The following is an 18,953-nucleotide window of genomic DNA, read 5'->3' as shown; positions in this document are numbered from 1 at the left end:
TTCCCCTAGTCTGGGTTTTGATATTATGGTTGGCACCTAGTCTCAAAAACCAACTCTGCATTAGAGAGTAAAAGTCTGATTAAGTGCATTTGTTCATTCTTAGAAAATGAAGCAACAAACTCAACATAATTCTAGAGCACAGAGTACATAAAGATGTTATGATGTTATGAAGAGAGTACCATTAGGAATGCTTGTAACTTAACTGAATCATCATGCTGCAATAAAAATACGAAGGAAATATACAAAAATATTGAAAAAAAAAAGGCCAGACTGGCTCTACAATAGTAAACAAGTGATATAAATACTTTTTCCACCAAGTGAAGTAAGAGGAAGATCAAAGCCCAGTGTGTGCTGAAGAACAGCTGTTAGGGTCTTTATTTATTACAGAGATCCTATTAAAGATTTAATCTTGCAAGGTGGTCAACAAACATACCTCCCTGGATGACTTCATAATAATCAGATCTTGTCTCTACTGAAGAAGGAAACTTTATTTGTCTCATGGTAGCTTAAAGTGAGCTATACTTTCAAAAATAAATTCTGGCATTTAAAGGAAATAATTACTCATTTTTGAATATATAGGGGACCCATACATTTAATACACATTGTATATGTACATGGTTGCAAAATACAGGCATTTCCATCTTTGTTAGGCTGAATGTGTGCCCTAGCATAGTAGTAATAATACAGCAGAACCCAATTAGTTTCTTTGTCTCAGTGCTCTTAAATAGACAAGTTCAGTCTCCTACCCCACAGTGTTTATGCACATTTACAAGCAGGAGGTTCCAAGCAGTTGAGCTCCTCCTCTTCCATTTCCTTTCCTTGGCTTTTGCCTCTTACACTGTACTGCTTTTCAGATTCCTCTCCGTGAGTCAAAGCATCTAGCAATAAAATAACCCAAGGAAGTAGAGATTTCTGCAGGGATAAAGAGCTAGATCAGCTGAGAAAAGATTCCAGCAGGAAGGTGTGAGGAGGAGGAAATGGTAAGACTGCAAGGAAGGAAGGAAAGAGAAATTAAACCTTTCCCCCTTCAACAGCAATGAGCTTTTAGTTCAGTTTAATTCCCTGTGCAACCAGAGCCCAGAGGTCAGGCTAACCACTCAGAACCTTTCCATGCTCCATCAGCTGCCTGCAGGATCATTGTACAATGCATAACTTACAATGAATAACTGTAGAAATTCTAATGCATCTAGCAGAACAAATAGCAAAAAACAAAAAACAAAATTAAGCAGAGGGAAGGAAAAAAAAAACACAGTCGAAAAATGCCTCACCCCACCCAAACAATGAAAATAATCTAAAATTTCAGTCTCTGGAAAGCTGAGAATACCAGCTGTCATTGACCCCATCTTTGGTGCACAAATAATGATGATCTTTTAACTACAGAAACAAATGTAAGGTGTTCATTCCTCTTGTGAAAACAATAACCTAACACACTAAAGAAGTCTAATCTAAACCACTAAGAAAACCATAGATATCATATAAATTACTTCCCCTTCTGCAAAGTGGGGCTGGGTAGGAAATGACAGCATATTGAAATGGATTTAATTAGTGCACCTCATTGCAGCCATAAATGAAAATGTAGAAATCAAAGCAATCTATACTTTAAAAAAAACAAAACACTTACAAGGATAGCAAAAATTTAAAATATACCATACATAAAATTAGTTGGTCTCCCAAAATTAATTTTTTATGGCGCATTTAATTTCTTACCAAATAAATCTAAAAATAAGATCTTAAACTAGACATTCATCATAGTATGATTTTGAGAAGAGAGATCTTTATGTCTGAATTTAAAAATTCTTACTAGACTGAATGACATGTTTTCACTTAACTGAAGAACTAAAAAGATAAATGTTGCTATTTCAATTCAGATTAAAACATTAATTTTATGAATCTGCCAGCTTCACTCCTTTTGCTACATCTTCCTTTTGGATGATTTTCAAATATTTCTTTTTCAAAAATTCATTAACTTAAAGGTGTTGCCAGCTACTCTAAGGTTTAACTCATTTAAAATCTATTTTTATACCAAGATCTAATTTTTTTATAGATCTGTCTTTCTAAAGATCCTTTTCCTTAAGGAAAGAAAAGGAAAAACTTTAAATCACTGGGAAAATGTTAGCCATTAGCATTTGCTTTCATAAATCAGACATATTATTAAAAGTCAATACAAATTCTGTCACTGATTTTAAATGAGTTACTACTTGAGTCTGTTAATCTGTAAGAAATTAATATAGAAACAGTGAAGCAAAGTACTACTTTACTCAGTACAGATCTAAATATGACCTGAAAATAAGAAAAAAAAGATTTGACAAAAACACAATGAAACTTCTCCCATTTAATATAAAGTCTGCAGATCTGCCCTATCTTAGGAAACCTAGAATTTATTGTTATTTATTTATTGTTATTTATTGCTATTTATTGTCCTGCTGAAAAGACAATATTAATTCATTCAGCTCTAATTTACTGAGAACTAACAAGTAATCCATAAGAGGAAAAACAGCCATGGAGAAAACTTCTCCTCACACAACTTACTGAGACACTAAAGTTCAGAAGAGTGTAAGCTGTAAAGGATGTAAGAACGTCAGCTCTTCTAGAGCTGAATGCTGGATACCAGCCACTGGTTTGAAACCAGTTCAAATTCAAAATTCCAGAACAAATTTTTTGGGTCAGGCAATTTACTGTTTCAAGTACATATTTGTTTATATGCTGGTTTTACTTCTCACAAATAATGACTGTGCTGCTTTGTTCATTCTAGCTCAATATGCCTGAGATAATATTTAAAACCTGTCAGACTGCTACAAAAGTGTTATTTCCCCATATTGCACTGGTTTCAAGCATTTGGACTGAAATTACCATAAAGTCTGCATAAATATAGGCAATATATACATATATATATTTAGTCAGCTCAAGGATTCAGGGAAAGATGAGACCTGACTGCTCTATTTTGATTTTTAATCTTCCCTTTGTGAGAGAATTGAGACAATATAGTGTGAGGAAAAAAAAGGAAGGCAGTTTTGATACCATTCTTATTACTCTTAGTGATCAACTCAATCTTAGAAACAGAGTAGAAGTAAAATTCAGCTTATGCCTCTAGATTTTTAATTTTTTTTACCAATTAAACACCTCCTGTTCAACTGAACTGTGTATCTCAACTTCAAGAATAATATATGTGGAGGTTTGGTGAACAGAATGGGTTTAAAAAAACATAAACCTGTGCTCTATACTTTTTCAAAAACTCATCTGCTATTCTGAAGACAAAAATAGACTTTCCTTTACAAAAATAGCCCTCAAGAGCCAGCACAGCAACTGAGTGAAGCACAAGAATGCAAAGGATTTCAGCTTGTCAACAGATGAAATGTAAGTGAAAAACCCATGCCCCAGAAGAGGGTCTTCAACACCACAGAGACTGGACTTGCAGCATACCCCTCACCGAGACAGGATTATAGGAATGGTTCAAAAAAACAGATTAAAAGGGGGAAGAGGAAATGTATACAGGGCACTGGGAAATTTTCAGTTTCTTTTAAATGTGGTACATCTCAGAGAATGTCATATCAACTCCACCCCTTGATAAGGAAAATGCAAAGTCCAACTACTCATCTGCTCCCCAGTATCAGCATTCAAGAAGGAAATGGGAGTGAGTTAGAAGAGGGAGGAGAGAGCAACAACGAGCAGTTTGCAGCTCATGTTCTTGTAGAGAAACCTTCAAAGCTCAAGGCAAATCATGACTCAGCCATAGCTGCAGTGAGATCTGCCTCCTGTACCAATGTAGATGCCAAAATATGCATTTAAAAATCCTGGCTTCAGAATTATTTCAGGAAAAGATATGAAAAGGTCTTCTAAAGAAAGTCTACAACTGTATTTCCAAATAGAAATGAGAAACAAAGGAAACATGGAAGACACTGGATAAGCCTTTTAAAACACTGGATGAAAACAAGTTGGAGGAAAGGGGCAAAATGCACTTGGCTATGGATTTAATTTATACAAAAAATAACCCTACTGCCAGCATTAGTCAACTATAATTAGAAATACGTGTCAGAAATTAATCCAACATATATAACCCCACCTTTATAATATCATCATTATAATTCATACGATATTTAAGAACTTAATTAAGTTTTATTAAAATTTCCAATACAGTGACATCAGACACAAAAAGCAAGCCACTACACTTTTATTTCCTCCTATAGCTGGATGCCTAAAAAACCATGTTATCTTCCAGTCCAGAGACAAACATATGCAGCTCAGTTCCACCCTAGAGGGAGGATTAATGGATCTGATAAATTCATTCTCTAGGAAGGTAAAAAATCTGCTTCCAGACCATCACTGAGACTGCAGTGATGGACAATTGGGTGATATAAGGTAGCACTGGATCCTAAATTGCTGAGCTGTATCAGCTGCCACACACAGGATGCCTCAACAGTGAAAACTGAAATGGGCAGGATGAACAACAAGCATCATTCCCCGAGCATCAGGATTTCATCAGGCTGCAGAGCAAGTCTCCACTAAACAACAATATATAGGAGTATGAATTGTGTACAATTATCACTAATAAAGAAGCAAGACATATGAATTATTTACTCTTACAAATAGTTATTAGAAGATTTGGAATTTAGTAGTGAGCAAACCTGCAGATGAAAATGACCATCAAAATTAAAATAGTGGTTTTTGTGTCTAATTGCACATCAAAGTCAATTTTGTCTTTTGGAAATTACACCATGAAGGTCAAAAGTATAAGTAAAATGAAAATATCAGAGGATTTCAAGGCAAAATAATGTTTTCTTTACTTGGCTCTTTAGTGGCATAACTTTTCCCAGTGTAAGCTTGTTCCCAGATGCAAGCAGCTGCTACACACACATTTGTCCAGGAAACACATGGTTAGAAATATACACTCCTAATTTTAGTGAAGATGAATATTTTAAGGCCATCCTGAGTGAAATCAGAATACAAATGTTAAAACTGGCTTCTGTTCACCCATATACAACGTGACAAGCATTTGCTTACTCTAGGACTGCAGAGGAAGCTTTTAAGACCATGCATATTTCACCATCTGCTTTGCTGCTACTTTGCAAAATTCTGGTGATGTGAGCAAGTTATTGCCTCAGATCCTGGAGGGTGGGCAGTTAGTTGGGAATGCTAACTCTGTCTGTTATTCATGACTTTGAATCTTGGTTAAACCAAATTAGTAACCAGAAACTTCAGACAAGCACGGAGGCAGGAAGCAAGAATATGAAATGGAGAGAGATTCAACTTACAATTAAGTCTTGAATAAGTGAAATTGAAAGTATCCTCTTGGTGCCATTTTCCACAATTACTCCAAGCCAATTAAGTGCGCCCCAGTACCACAAGTAACTCTGTCCTCCATGCCAGTAGCTTACAAAGGCAAAAGTGAGGGCTGTAGATAGTAGTGTTCCAAGCAAACTGGACTGAGATCCTCCCATTGGAACATAAATGTACCTGCAGGTTAAATGACAAATAAGCAATGCTGTTAAGAGATTTCAGAGAAATCTCAGAAAAACATCCACCACAGAACAAATGTATCAATTTGGAACATAAAAACTACCTGACATGCTCTATTTGCAGAGCTTGTCCTATTTTCTGCAAAGCTGTAGACCACTTCATGAAATATTACATAAATATGTATCACTTGGCAAAAGGACAATTTTGTCGTCCTGGTAACTCTGCATTAGGCAAATATATAGCACAACTGTATTTTCAAAACTGCAAATAGCAAACATTCAATAAACTTAAATAGTTCTAAGTCAACAAGAGAAATTACTCATATACAGTCACAACCCATAAACTGTTTCCCTTATGTAAGGAATGTAGATGAATGTAAACATACTTTATTACTAAAAGGTTGCAATTTCTTTATTTTTAAATATTTCATTAAAATTATGTGAACCCCTAAATATTTCCTATCTGCTTCTTCTATTGTGCTCTCAGGATCATGTCAGTCTGATTGACCTTTGGAGCAGTCGTACCAAAAAAAGCCTGGAAACCCATATGAAGCACTCTGCATGCAGTTATATTCTGCATTTAAACAGAACCCAGGAGTCATAACCTTAGTCATTAATTGATGCTTATAAGTGTCCAGAGAGCAGTGCTCCTTTGGAAAAAATGCCAGAAGCAATGGGATTCTTAAAGCTGACATTATTTTGCGTGTCATTTCATTTCCAGACTAAAGAGCTACATCCACTCCCATAATGTTCTGATTAAGGCATGACCAGTGGCCAGATATTGTCTGAAAGAGTTGCATATTTCTGTCAACACTTTGAAGAAGCCCATCAGGCAGGGGAGTCACCACTCAGCTCATGGGTACCAGCAAGGAGATGTGGTATCTGAGAACGACCAGTGACAGCTCTCCTCAGCTGTCATTCCTTTGGCATGACACTCTGTACTCATATTTGAGACTATTCCTACTTGCTAAGATAATTCAAAGATTTTTTTTCACAGTGAAATTTTTATCTCTGGTTATTAGTTTTCATATTCAGAGATAAATATTTTTTCAAAAATTTAAATGGGAAATTAACATACTGCTTTATTTCTAATCTTAGGAAATAAGAAAACAAATAATGGGGTAAAATACAGTGATGAACATAATTAAAGGGTAAACAAAAAAGTCATTAAAAAAACAAGTGTCAAATGCTCCAAATTATCTCTTAGCATAACATCAATACACCTTTTTACTTCAATCTGCTACAGGGAACATTTGATTACATGTTTTTCAGTATAGGTGTGCTTTTTCACTAAGCATATGAAAATAAATAGAAATTAAGATCAATAGTTTCTATTTATGTTGTGCTTTTCTTCCCTCACCCCTTCCTATGTTTGAACAGTGTGGCAGTAACAGACACTTGCAATTGCAATCAATTAATCTAATGGCAGAGAGGTTTATCTTAGCAGTCTGCAAGCAGTGAATTTCCTGCAGGGCGGTGGCACAGAGGGTAAAGAGAGCCACAGATTCTGCTGCTTCAGCAAATTCCTTCTACACAAGGGATTACAGGCATGAGAGGCTAAGCAGCTCAGTACTCTTAGGACAGACTTTCCCAACACCTTTCCTCTCCCCTTTTAAAGGCTGATTGGTTTCTTTTTTAAGCAGGACCCATTCCATTACCAGCTCCCCTCGAAGCCATGGCAGTGCCTTGTTCCACAGAGCTGCATCCAGAGGAGCCCAGAGCAGGTCCCTGCCAGCCCTGCCATGCTCAGCAAAGCTCTCTGTTGTACATTTAGGGATTTAATTGCCACCTGATACAAGTCTGTCAATTCACAGAATCATCTGGGACCCACAACAGCCACCACATCCAATTCTTTAGTGAATTTTTTAGTTGAGCCTGTAGGGGCTCAAACCCACAACCTTGGCCCTGTTAGCACCATGCTCCAACCAACAGAGTTCATCTCTGAAACACAGCATTTCAAAGTAACCCAGGTACTGTCAAAAAGACACATCTCAGATCTGCCTTCAATTCCCAAAGAAAGCTTCCCACTGACTCCATAGGGCCCTGGGTTAAATCCATGGCACAAAAGGCAGCTTTTACTGCCGAGCTGTCTTCAGGTTTCTGCACTGTTGTGTAGGCTCCAGCCACCTTGCCAGCACAGGCAGCCTCTCCAGGCAATAGCATTGCCAGGAAGAGCTCAACAGCATCAACTCATTTGTTTCCAATTGCAGCTCAGTTGGCCTGAAGGGCTTTCAGCTTACTGTGCAGAGAAAAACAGACTATTTTCTGATTTCTAGTGTTTAACAACAGCAGCTAAATAATTGAGCATCAACAACTCATAATTCTGATTAATGTTAAAGGTTAGTGAAGTTTTAGCTCCTAGTGAGGCTGATGGCAAATGTGCAACTGAAAATCCACTGTGTGAAGACCTGTTTGAAGAAGGACAGAAGCCAAAAGGAATAACAAAATTTTCACTTTGACCTTCCCCTCCAGTACTGTGGAGAGTCTGCCTCCCTGCCAGAGGAGAAACAGAAAGCAGAATGCAATGCCTCTCTCCTTCCTTGCTAGTTCCATAAGGAAATGAACAGGCAGTTGGCTGCCATTCCTTGCCACAAGGGCAGTAACCACTCTCAGATCGTGTGGTCTTGCCTTCCCCTGTCAGGGCATTCCCAGTGGCAGCTTTAAAATGACTATAAAGGACTGATAAATGTTGAGAGTCATTTCTCTTGACCAGTGTGAAGAGCAATTCTGTAAGTTCCTGTATTTTTCACACAGAAAAATTTCATTAGAAAGTCATTACTGCATCACAGAACACATAAGGGGAAAAATGTATTTGCTACCTTATCATCCAAGCACATCATATCCATGTGATGTACATGTGCACACACTGCTGCACTGCCAGGCCTGCATACAAGCAACAGGCAACTCAGTGTGCAGCCAGGGGCAGAGCCTGGCTCACAACCAGGCACTCTGCGCTCTCAGATTACCAAAACACTCTGATAACCAAAACTGTCTTGCAAAAGAACCATGCCAGAACTCTCATTGCTGCAAAGATGCATTTTGCTTATTTTAGAGCAACCTGGTAGTTTAGAATCTAATTTCTCTATATTTACAGAGTACCCATTTGATTACAAAAAGCTACAAAAAACCCTTAAATGTGAGGGGAAATAACCCCATGAAAAGCATTATTAAGCCAGCTGACAGAAGAAATATATTAGTTCTGTATTATCATCTACAACACAACACACACTTTGTAACTAACGATTTGCTGTGGTTTAACCTTGCCCAGCAGCTACACCCCACACAGCCCCTCATTCACCCTACCCCATGGGATGGGAAAGGAAAAGAACTTCTTACAGTGTATTCAGAAAGTCGTTCTGCTCTCCAGTTTGCTAAAAAAATCTGTGAGGAGTGAAGGAAGGAGGCAGGGAAAGAATTTTAGGGGTAATAGCTAAGACAAATTGATGTCTTTTATATCTGCATGCTTCCTAACTTTTCTTCTTCTTCCCAATACTTCCATCTACCTGCAATCTATCCCTGCAGGCCCTTTGGTCTGTAAACCCTGTACTGTGCTCAGGGTTTACACAAATGGAGAGGTTGCTGTATAACATGCTGGTCAGCTGTACCATAAGTAGAACAGCATTACATAAATATCTCATTTTAAGCTTGCACGCAGCTTTTAAGATGATTCCCATTTCTAATCACAGAAAATCCACACAGAAGTTCAAAATCCCCAGTTCAGGGACTATTAGCACATAAAAGTAACCATGGGCACTCACAGCAGCCTAACACAACTCAAAGGAACACTAGTAGTAGAGTTTCCTAACAGCTCTTAAACAGATGACACATTTATTCTACATGTGTAAGAAAGGCAGAAAAGTTGAAAAATGTGGCACCAATATGCAACAAATTTATCTCAACTCACATACAGAAAAAGAAAACTCAGCAGTTTCTTGGTGGTCCATGAGCCAAAGGTGGACTAATAAAGGAAAGAAGCAAAGTATTTTGCAAAGAGAAAAAGATGTCGAGTTCAGTAGATTTGAGGGTAGTAATTGGTCATGTCCCTCCAGGTTGTGTTAGAGGGATGGTCACCAATTGTCCCCTTTAAGACCCATGAAAATTACAGATAAGAATATTAGACCTATGAAAAATGCTTAGTATCAAAAAATGCAGGCTAGGTGAGTATTTAAAAATAAAACATTAACTTTGGGGGCCAAAAGTCAATCACTGCCAAAACTTCAAGGGAGAAATTTGAAGGTGAAAGAATAGAGATTTCTAGGCAGACTATCAGAGAGAAACCTAGGAACTATCAGAGAGGCATGTGAATGCCACAGGCCAGATTTTGCCAACCATTCCTGGGCTGGTGCTGGCTAGACCTCCCTTAAGGACAACAAGGAAAAGTATTTCAAGCTGTCAGAAGAAAACATTATGCACATAACATGGAGAGAAGGGGAAGATAACTCCACATCATTAAAATCTCAAAACATCTGGGGTGTGTTTGAAGCACATAAATACAAATATTGAGAGAATGTTATATAGTGAAAATTATTTGCATGCACACCCCCAGACCTGACATGACTAAACATACATTCATAGCCTTCCCCTCTCAAGGCAAAGAGGTCAATCATACACATATTTCTGTGCTTTCTATCTTTGTGCTTTTGTTTCAATTTCAAACTAAAACTTACATGTGATTAAACATGCTACTTTCACAAACAAAGCCTAGTGTGTGTATATGTCTTCCCCCAAGTGTGTTACATTTAGTCCAGGTACAGCAGTTTAAATGACCTTATCTACAGCCAGCAAGCTGTTTCATTTACACAACTTATCTTAATTTTAACTCACTAAGTGAACATTAGAGAATTGGATAATATATGCAAATGGTACCATTTAAATCCCTACAGTAATGCAAACACAAACATAATAGCTGAAGTATTTAAAAGTGACATTTACTTACAGAGAATACCTTTGAAATCCAATAACCATTTTGTTAGCTTTCTTGAAGTAGTAATCTCCAGAACAATCATAAGAAATCTGACAACCATTCCCTTGAAAAACACAGTTTCTTTTCTTTCAATGACTCTACATCACCAAGTTTTTATTCTGGTAACTTCAGAAAACCTCTAAGAGGAGCATTTGTAATCAGTTAAGAATCATTCAGGAGGGCTATTGTTCCTCGAGACCAGCACATACTGCTCTTACTTGCACATGCATGTAGTTTTAATCATACTTAAATCTTGAAGTAAGTGCAAGTAAAGCCCCTGTTTAACTGCTGCTCTGTCCAGGGCCTTTCTTCAACATGTGCCTGTATTTCTTCCTGAAGTAAGGTCATACAGCAAGAGATGCTATCCATGATTTTTTCCCCTCTCCTAAGCATTAGTCATGGAACGTCTAATCCAGAACGAGTTGAAATGTAAAAAGAAAGGAAAAGTTAATTTGCTTGTAATGGCAAAGTAAATATAATTAATGAGGATTATGTGTTTTATTTCAGGGAATATTTGATGCTCAAAATTCCAATGTCTCTAAGTTTCAAAGCGTTCAAGGGTTAACTGTGTGACTAATATACTCTTTTGAATTGGGCAATTACAGAGACAACACAGCAAAAGTTTAAAAAGCAATAATGCAATCTTCCATCTTGCATCCTGACAACAGAAATAGCTTGAGGCTCTGTACAGTGAGAGTGTTCATTTGTGGACATGTGTAAAAAAATCTTGTCCAGGAAGCATTATGCAGGTGCTGGGCTTCCTTAATTCATTTATTTTTAATACTCTCTTCATGGCCTTAAACCACTGCTTTTTTTTTCTACTGCATAATAAGAAGATGTCAGGTGCAGTTCTGCAAATTCTTAACTCTGGGTGAGTTCTCATGATTCCTGTTTTGTCACTTCAAGCTGTCACTGACTTGAATGGAGCTATGCAGAGTGCCTAAACAAAGCACACCTGTAAGTCTTTGCAAGACTGGATCCTACAGGAATAAATCTGTTTTAAATCACAGAAATATCTCCCATAAACATGACTTTGAAGTCTAAGCCACTCATATTTGCACCTCAAATAAAGAAATAACGAGAGATATTTGGAATACCATTTTGCAAAATTTCCATTAGGAGACTAAGGCTTGTTTTGTGAAACTCCATTTCTCACAGCCTAACAATTTTGCTGGCTGCTGGCAAAGGTTTTTAAGCTCTGTAAGACACTCTCACCTCACCAGCTTAACCTGATGTTTAGAGTCCTTGACAAATGCAGACCCTTTAAAATATTTAAGCTGATGTTAGATGCAGGCAAGTCTTGTTGCATTACTACAAAAATGTTTAATGAGAAATTAAGTCCATTTGATTTACAAAGCATTAATGAGAATATTCATATGCAAGAACACTCAGCTTTACAAATATGACCTGAATTCTCATTCACTTCACAATTGTTAGCATGTTTCCCAGCAAAGACTGAGTGTGAAGTTTCCTACTAAAAAACCAAGAAGTGTTTAAAGTATTTTTCTTCCCTTGCATTCAACACAAAAAATGTTATGAGTTGAGTCCATATGTCAAAGGGCAGATAGCTGCAGAAAACTGAATAAATCATTTTGAATTCACTTTTCCAAGGAAGCTCATGTTTTCAGAGATTCATTTATTTCAAATGAAATTTTAATCTAAATCATAATATTTCATTCTAATGGAAAAAGTTTCATTACTGATGGACTGCTGTGTTTGGTTTTCTTCCAGCTGTATCTAGGAAAGAAAGAAATCCTGCGTACCACCACCTGTTTGCAGTCAAATGCAAAGCTAGCAGTCAGCTGCCTTTGATTGGAATGGAAATGGGAGAGCTTCCAGTGACAAAAGAGCCAAAAGACTGGTTATAGAATTAAGTTCAAACCAACACCCCAAGTGTTTTGATGACAGTAGAAGTCTAGATGTTATTGCCAAAACAAGCTAGAGTTAAGTGCCTACAGCTCAGCTTCTGGGTGAGAGAGGCGACAGAGCTGGTAGATGGAGCTGGGAAGGAAGCACTCCTGCCTCCTCCCATAAGGAGTCTGCAGAGCTCCCTGAAACTATTCTGAACCTAACTCCCCTCAGGGGCCCAATTCACTCCTGATATTCACAATACACCTACCACGTGCTGATGATATCTAGGCTCAGCAGCACAACAAGCAGGCTATATACTCCCTTGAAAATGCAGCTAGAAGAGGGATTTATTAATAGTACTGTCACTCTATGCTTATAAAATGGTAGAGGTCAGGCTCTTTGCCAGGGAGACCAACATATCTTGTCTCTCTGAGGAGTGCTCCAGCTGTCTGTTACCAGGCTGCCACCAGGCAAAAAAGAAAATTAGATTCAAAGAGTGAATATGCAAGAAAAAACAAGTCTGTGGCTAGGTCATTACTCAGAGAGATGCAGATATTCCAGTCCAGCATTCTGCACCAGGAATTGTTCATTGTGCCCTAAACATTATTAGACAAAATGCATAAGCAACACCATGAACAAAAGAATTCTTTTTCCCCACTTATTTTCTTTACTTCTCTCAGCTCCTACACTGGATGTGACAGACAACACAAAGAAATTTTCAGTTCCCTTGAAGTTGCAAAATAGAACTTAAAGACTAGCTAGCAAATTAGAATAAAGGTACCATTACCCTCAAATGCACCTCTATTGTTAATTCTGCTATGTTTCTGTCAGGCATTGAAGTAGAGAATACTTCAGAAGATGATTGCCTACAAAAGAGTGAAGTTTATTCCAGATGACCACATTTAAATATAGGGTCCAGACTGATAACTATACTGGGATGGAAGTAGCTTTATTTGCAACAGAAAACACAGGTCAGAATACATTATTACTTTCTTGAGCAAGGTAATTGAATCTAAGGCTCCAAAGTCAGATGTTTCAGCACAGAAGGCTGGTAACTTTAACACAGGCACTGGAAGAAAACATCTGGATGGATGCTAAGTATGCTTTCAGTGTAGTGTATGCTCACAGGACAATCTGGAAGGAGAAGTGTTTCCAGCACAAGGTACATCAATCAAACATTACACTTATTGGAAGCAGTACAAAAACCAGCTGAAGTTGCAACTGGGCACTGTAGAACACACTAGACACATAAAATGTGGAAATGGAAATGGAAATGCTTCCACACTTTGGGGAAAGGGCAGTATGAGGCTGCAGAAAAAGGCATCGACATTTTGGTTCCACAACAAGATTAAGCCAGAATGTAGTGCAAAAGATTGTCAATTAATGGAAGAATTTGAGCTTGATTTTGCCCCAGTGGATGGGCAGTCACCCCTCCTGGACAAGTAATAGTTCTCAAGAAAATTACGAGAGAAATAGTAGACAGAGAGCATCAGTTTACACACTGGAGTGCAGAAAAGTCTTTAAAACACTAAAGAAAGACAGTGATTAGCTCCAAGATGACTGAAATTGTATATTCAAAGACTCAAAAGTGTGGCACATGTAAAAGAAATCATCCCAATACTGAAAACAAAGTGGTAATAGGGCCTATCAAATCTGGTAATTCCCCAGGAGATTATTGGCAAATTGACTTTACAGAACTTCCACATATGAAGAGAGCTATAAATATCTTTCAGTCTTACAGGATAGCTTTTCTGGGTGACCTGAAGTGGTTCCCTATTGCACCAACATGGCAAAAGAAGTAAAAATGTTGTTAAATAACTCCAGCTTTAGAGTTCTTTAGGAATACCATCAGACAGAGGGTCTCATTTTACACCAAAAATAGTGGAACAAGTTACCAAGGCCCTGGGAATTCAGTGGGAATTACATACTCCCTACTGACCACAAGCTAGCAGAAAAGCAGAAAGGATGAATTACACTATTAAGCTATAACTCAGTAAAATCTGTCAAGAAACTTCATTAACTTGGGTATAAACGCTCCCGATTGCTTTGTTGAGAATTAGGATCCAGCCTAGGGGCACAGAAAAACTAAGTCCCTACAAGCTGGTCTATGGTCAGCCCTGTGAAATTCCTTACATCCCAAGGGATGTGCATGTTAAAGATGGGGCAAGACCTCAATAATTCCCTCATATCTTTAGGTATATCACTGCACATTCACTCTATGCCCCATGTGTGCTGCCTTGCACTATGGACTTTATATTAACAAACTAAATAGATTATCAGAAAAAGTGATAAACAATACTATTAAATATCAAATAGCACATCCTATGAGCTCCAACAAACATGGAGGTGGCTGTACAGCCTTAGATTATCTGCTTGCTAGCCAGGGAGGAATGTGTGCTATTTTAGGACAGGAGTGTTGCACTTACATCAGTGATGGGTTTAAAGCTCAACAGAAAGGAATCATCCTGATAGAAAGAGCAGTAGAAGACCAGCAGAAAGAGGAACATTCTTCTTGGTGGGATTGGCTTACTTCATGGCTACCAAATTGGAGACTGCTATGAAACACACTGGTGGCAGTCACTGTAATCATTGCAGTACATGTACTTGCTTGTATTATGATTCAATGTTATAGATGTAACAGTTTGTGCTGGAAAATGAAGCACTCAGACTTGTCTGAAAGAGACAGTCTCAAGAAAACGGGGGACTTGACAGACAGCACAGAGAATAGAAACTTTCAGTTCCCTTGAAGTTGAAAAATAGAGCTTAAATACTAGAAATGCTAGAAAACTAGACTAAAACTAAAGGCTAGAAAATTAGAATAAAGAAACTAAAAGTAGACACAAAGGATGTTAAAGGCAGTTGGAAGCAGTGGATAAATAGATAATGAGGAACCTAAGTGGTTTTTGTGGCAAAGTTATATAACAAGAAATAACAGTGCATGCCCTAAGAGAAGTTCAAGGCAAGGTCATTTAGAAAACTGAGGGGTTTAGTAAATATGACCACTTTAGACCCCTTTAGATGACCCTTTAGGACCATAAAAGGACTTCCAGTAAGAGGCAGAGGCATGTAAATGAGTTATAGGAAAAGGGATGTTTATGTATTAGCTATTGTAATGAATGTGTATGATCACAATGGATTAAATACTGTTGTAAAGTTTCACAACACACATTTGATCAGAGGAAAATTCCTCCAAATGTGTCCAGTGCTGCAATAAAGAATGCCTGCTCTCTAATACTTCAAATTGTGTTAGAAAGTTTATAATCTGGACTATGTCTATATCAGAGGGCCCAGCTCTAAATTCAGAGCTCTGCATACTTCAGCTGGAGGCTGCATAGGCATAATTCTCCCACACAAATAAATCCTTTGCAACAAATCTCTTCCCTCCCTTCATAAGACTACATTCACAACAGCACATTTTAGAGTAGCTTTCAACTACAGCTGAAGCAACAAGTAACAGTTCTTCCTCTGCATATGACTGCACATATCAAACTGTTTGTGGTACAGTTAGTGAAAAACTGTTAAAAATGTGTCATTTGTTGCTTTGACCATGCCAAGAATGAAGTACTGTTTTCTCCCTTCTCTTAGAAAGCTGATTTAAATTCCATAGGTGTAAGCACAAGCTATTTAGCCATTCTGCTAATCTTAGTATGCCAGGTACATCAGAAAAAATGTGGATTCTTCTGCATGTGTGAATTCAGATGTTTAAAATACACTCATCACCATGCACTTAACAGCTACCTTTTCCAGCATGCCTCTGTCAAAGGAGTGCACAAAATGCAGTCACTACAACAGAACCTATTTATTTTCCTTATTAAACCATTTCTGCTTGGAGACAAGGTGATAAAGTTGAATTGCCCTTTAAAATTTGCTAGGTAACAGAAAGACTGTTTAATCTTTGCAGACTCCTTTGTGGAGAGTTTGATGATTCTTTTGCATTTTTATATCCCTCTGTACACATGCATGTCAAAGGGCATTGTTATTATCCACAGACCACACAGCAGTTTTACCAAACTGTGAAATACCTTTGCTTCACTGGGCTGTATAGTTCTGTAGACAAACAGAAATCAAGATGTCAGAAGACTTTCACTTGGGTACATCAGAAATACAAATTTGTGCGTGACCAGAATAATGTTCAAAGTCCCAAAGTCAGTGAAGACTCTGTAAGTATTACAATCTTCAAATTACAAACCAACATCAACAAAATGTATTTCAATGGATCTCTGAAATAAAGGCATATAATTAAGGAAAAGCAGAAATACAGATGAGATGTTGCATAAATACGGCAGGAAACTTGACAAATATCAAAGTACCTGTTTAAGGAAAGTATAGCATTACATATTCCTTCAAACTGCATGAGCACAAAGTTTGAAGAGTTAGATTTTTAACATTATTCCAAAATGAGTAAGTCACTCACCTCTCTTGAGCTCACATTTCTTAGAAAATGCACTTTGCAGTTCTGGGAAATGACTATTTATAAAGTACAGCCAAGGCATTGAGATGTCTAGGTAAAGCTGGGATAACTTAAGATTATACAGCACCTTCCACAATAAAGAACTTCTCTACACTCTTCAGCTTGTGTCAAAAATCCTTCAAACACCAGCCGAGTTAAATCACCTCTGATGCAGAGTACAATACACATTTATCAGCCCAAATCAATGTTGCCTAACTGTTATATAAGTAAGAATGAACCTAAATTTAATTAAGCAAAGTGAAGCAAAATATTTACTTCTGTTGAAGTAGCACCCTTAAATAATGATGATCTCCTTTTTTCTCACTTAAAAAGAAAGAATAGACATATTCCCCTAACAACCATCAGGACAGGGTTCACTCCAGATAAAAACTTAAGTGGAAAATGACAACTCCTGTGAAGTCAGTAGCAACAGGGGCTAGAGCTAAAAAAACCAGTAAGTTTTAAACATATAGCAAGAAATCATTCCAATGCAAAGGTAGAACTTGAGAAAGAAATGTAGTCACAGCTAGAAATTTAAGTATATATGTAAGGATGGGGAAAAAACAGTAAAAAAAATGGGACAAAAACCAGGTGCATATTCAAGGAAAAGGGAATGGTAAAAGTGCCAGGGAAAAATCATCAGTTAAGGTGTCATGCAAAGTTAAGTAGAAAATGTACCATAAATCTTTTTATCCTGCTACAACACCAAGCTATCTCTCCAGTTGTCTAAATGTAGTCTTTTTGTTAGAAAGACAGAACAAGTAATGGTTGATGAAATAGTGATTTTTGCATTGATCCTCATGAAAAGCCCCAAGAGGATGAATCAACAAAACTAGTTTTAACTGTTAAGTACAAATGTAGTCCAGAAAAGACAGAAAACAGGTTAAAGGCCATTAAGGATGTCAGCAGCATTCTAGCCAGTGTGCCTTGATGAAAGTCTCTGAAAGGTATTCAAGGAAGCATCTGGTTTACAGATTGGGTCACCAGTCCTTGTTTTTCACATTTACTTCTTCTTGAGATTTCAACAGACTGTAAAAAGCAAACAAACTCCTTTTCTTTCTTCAAAAGTGGGGGTTACCAACAAGAACAACACAACTTCATCCAGCTTGGGAACTGCTCAGCAAATTCCTGGTGGTACTTGGGAACACACTATGAAATAGTAGCTTGTGCTTACCTCATACTTAGGACTGAGGGCTAACCAGCTAAGAAATAGCATTCAAAGAGGTAATGTAGCTCAAAAAGTTAAGTAGAATCATCAATACCAAACTGGCTTATTTTGCCTGAAAAACCTCAAGAAAAAAATAATCTATAAGTTAAAATCTAACCAGCAATCTAAAGAATATAATGGTAAGATAGCTATGGATTAGCTTTTAAACTGTTTGAATTATTCACCAAATATTGAACAAAGCATTTAAACTGCTTCAATACTCAACAACTACTACCCCTCACCAACGGGATGCAAGTACCTTCCTGGGCTGAAAGCTCCACACCTGGGAGAGAATCAGACAGTACAAAATCCCTCCACCCTACTGCAGTTTTGCCACGAGGCAGCGAAGATGACAAAAAAAGTGCATGCACAAACAGGCAATGTCCCACCACACCAAAAGGAAACACAAGGCTCTGCACCCCAAACCATGGGTGATACTGGCTGGAGGTGGAACATTTGTCCTTGACTCCAGCCTCGACTGGAAGGCAGTAGACAACAACTGCTCTCTGCTATTGATTTTCCACCATTTTGCAGAGAGTGGTCCTTCACTGGAAAATGGCTTTTCCTGGTAACAAGGCATCACCCACAAGGGCATCACTCAACTTTGAGAGTTGCAAGCAGAGCATTACCAAACACTTTCTGCCTTCACACTGGCAGATCTCTGCCTCCATGAGGACCTTCTCTTTCCATGACAGGTTACTTCAGAAAAAAGGATGTGGAGGTACAGCTTCCATCAGCTCCTGGCTGAGACCAAAAGCCAAGAAACAACAAAAAGGTACCTGAATTTCAGGTGTACCCTCACCAGTGATTTGACTCTGCCCTGAAGCAGACTAGAAATGCTCAGCCAGTTTAAGGAGTAGTCTCCCATTCTCCCCTACCTCTTACCTAAATCTCACAATTCTCAGTTATGAGCTCATACAATGGCAGAGCAGAGCCATATGCATAGAATTCATGAATACCAAAAAGCCAAATGTAATTATGTGGGGTCAAGCATGTTGACAACATCCTGGAACATTTTCTGTTTACAAT

At 37.9% G+C, this 18,953-nt stretch overlaps 1 protein-coding gene across 3 annotated transcripts in view; it reads right to left on the bottom strand.

The window, feature by feature from the left end:
• HHAT (hedgehog acyltransferase) overlaps positions 1 to 18,953 on the bottom strand; it is a 144,568-nt gene that overhangs the window by 66,301 nt on the left and 59,314 nt on the right. For all 3 annotated transcript variants that reach the window (XM_056488014.1, XM_056488016.1, XM_056488015.1), the window contains one exon: positions 5,250 to 5,451. In XM_056488014.1, the coding sequence (XP_056343989.1) occupies positions 5,250 to 5,451 (202 nt within the window). The remainder of the gene's footprint in view (positions 1 to 5,249; positions 5,452 to 18,953) is intronic.

This window comes from Oenanthe melanoleuca, chromosome 3 (assembly GCF_029582105.1).
Source record: "Oenanthe melanoleuca isolate GR-GAL-2019-014 chromosome 3, OMel1.0, whole genome shotgun sequence".
Lineage (NCBI taxonomy): Eukaryota > Metazoa > Chordata > Aves > Passeriformes > Muscicapidae > Oenanthe > Oenanthe melanoleuca.
Note: the sequence above shows the minus strand (reverse complement) of the source record. Positions and strands in the feature narration are given on the sequence as shown.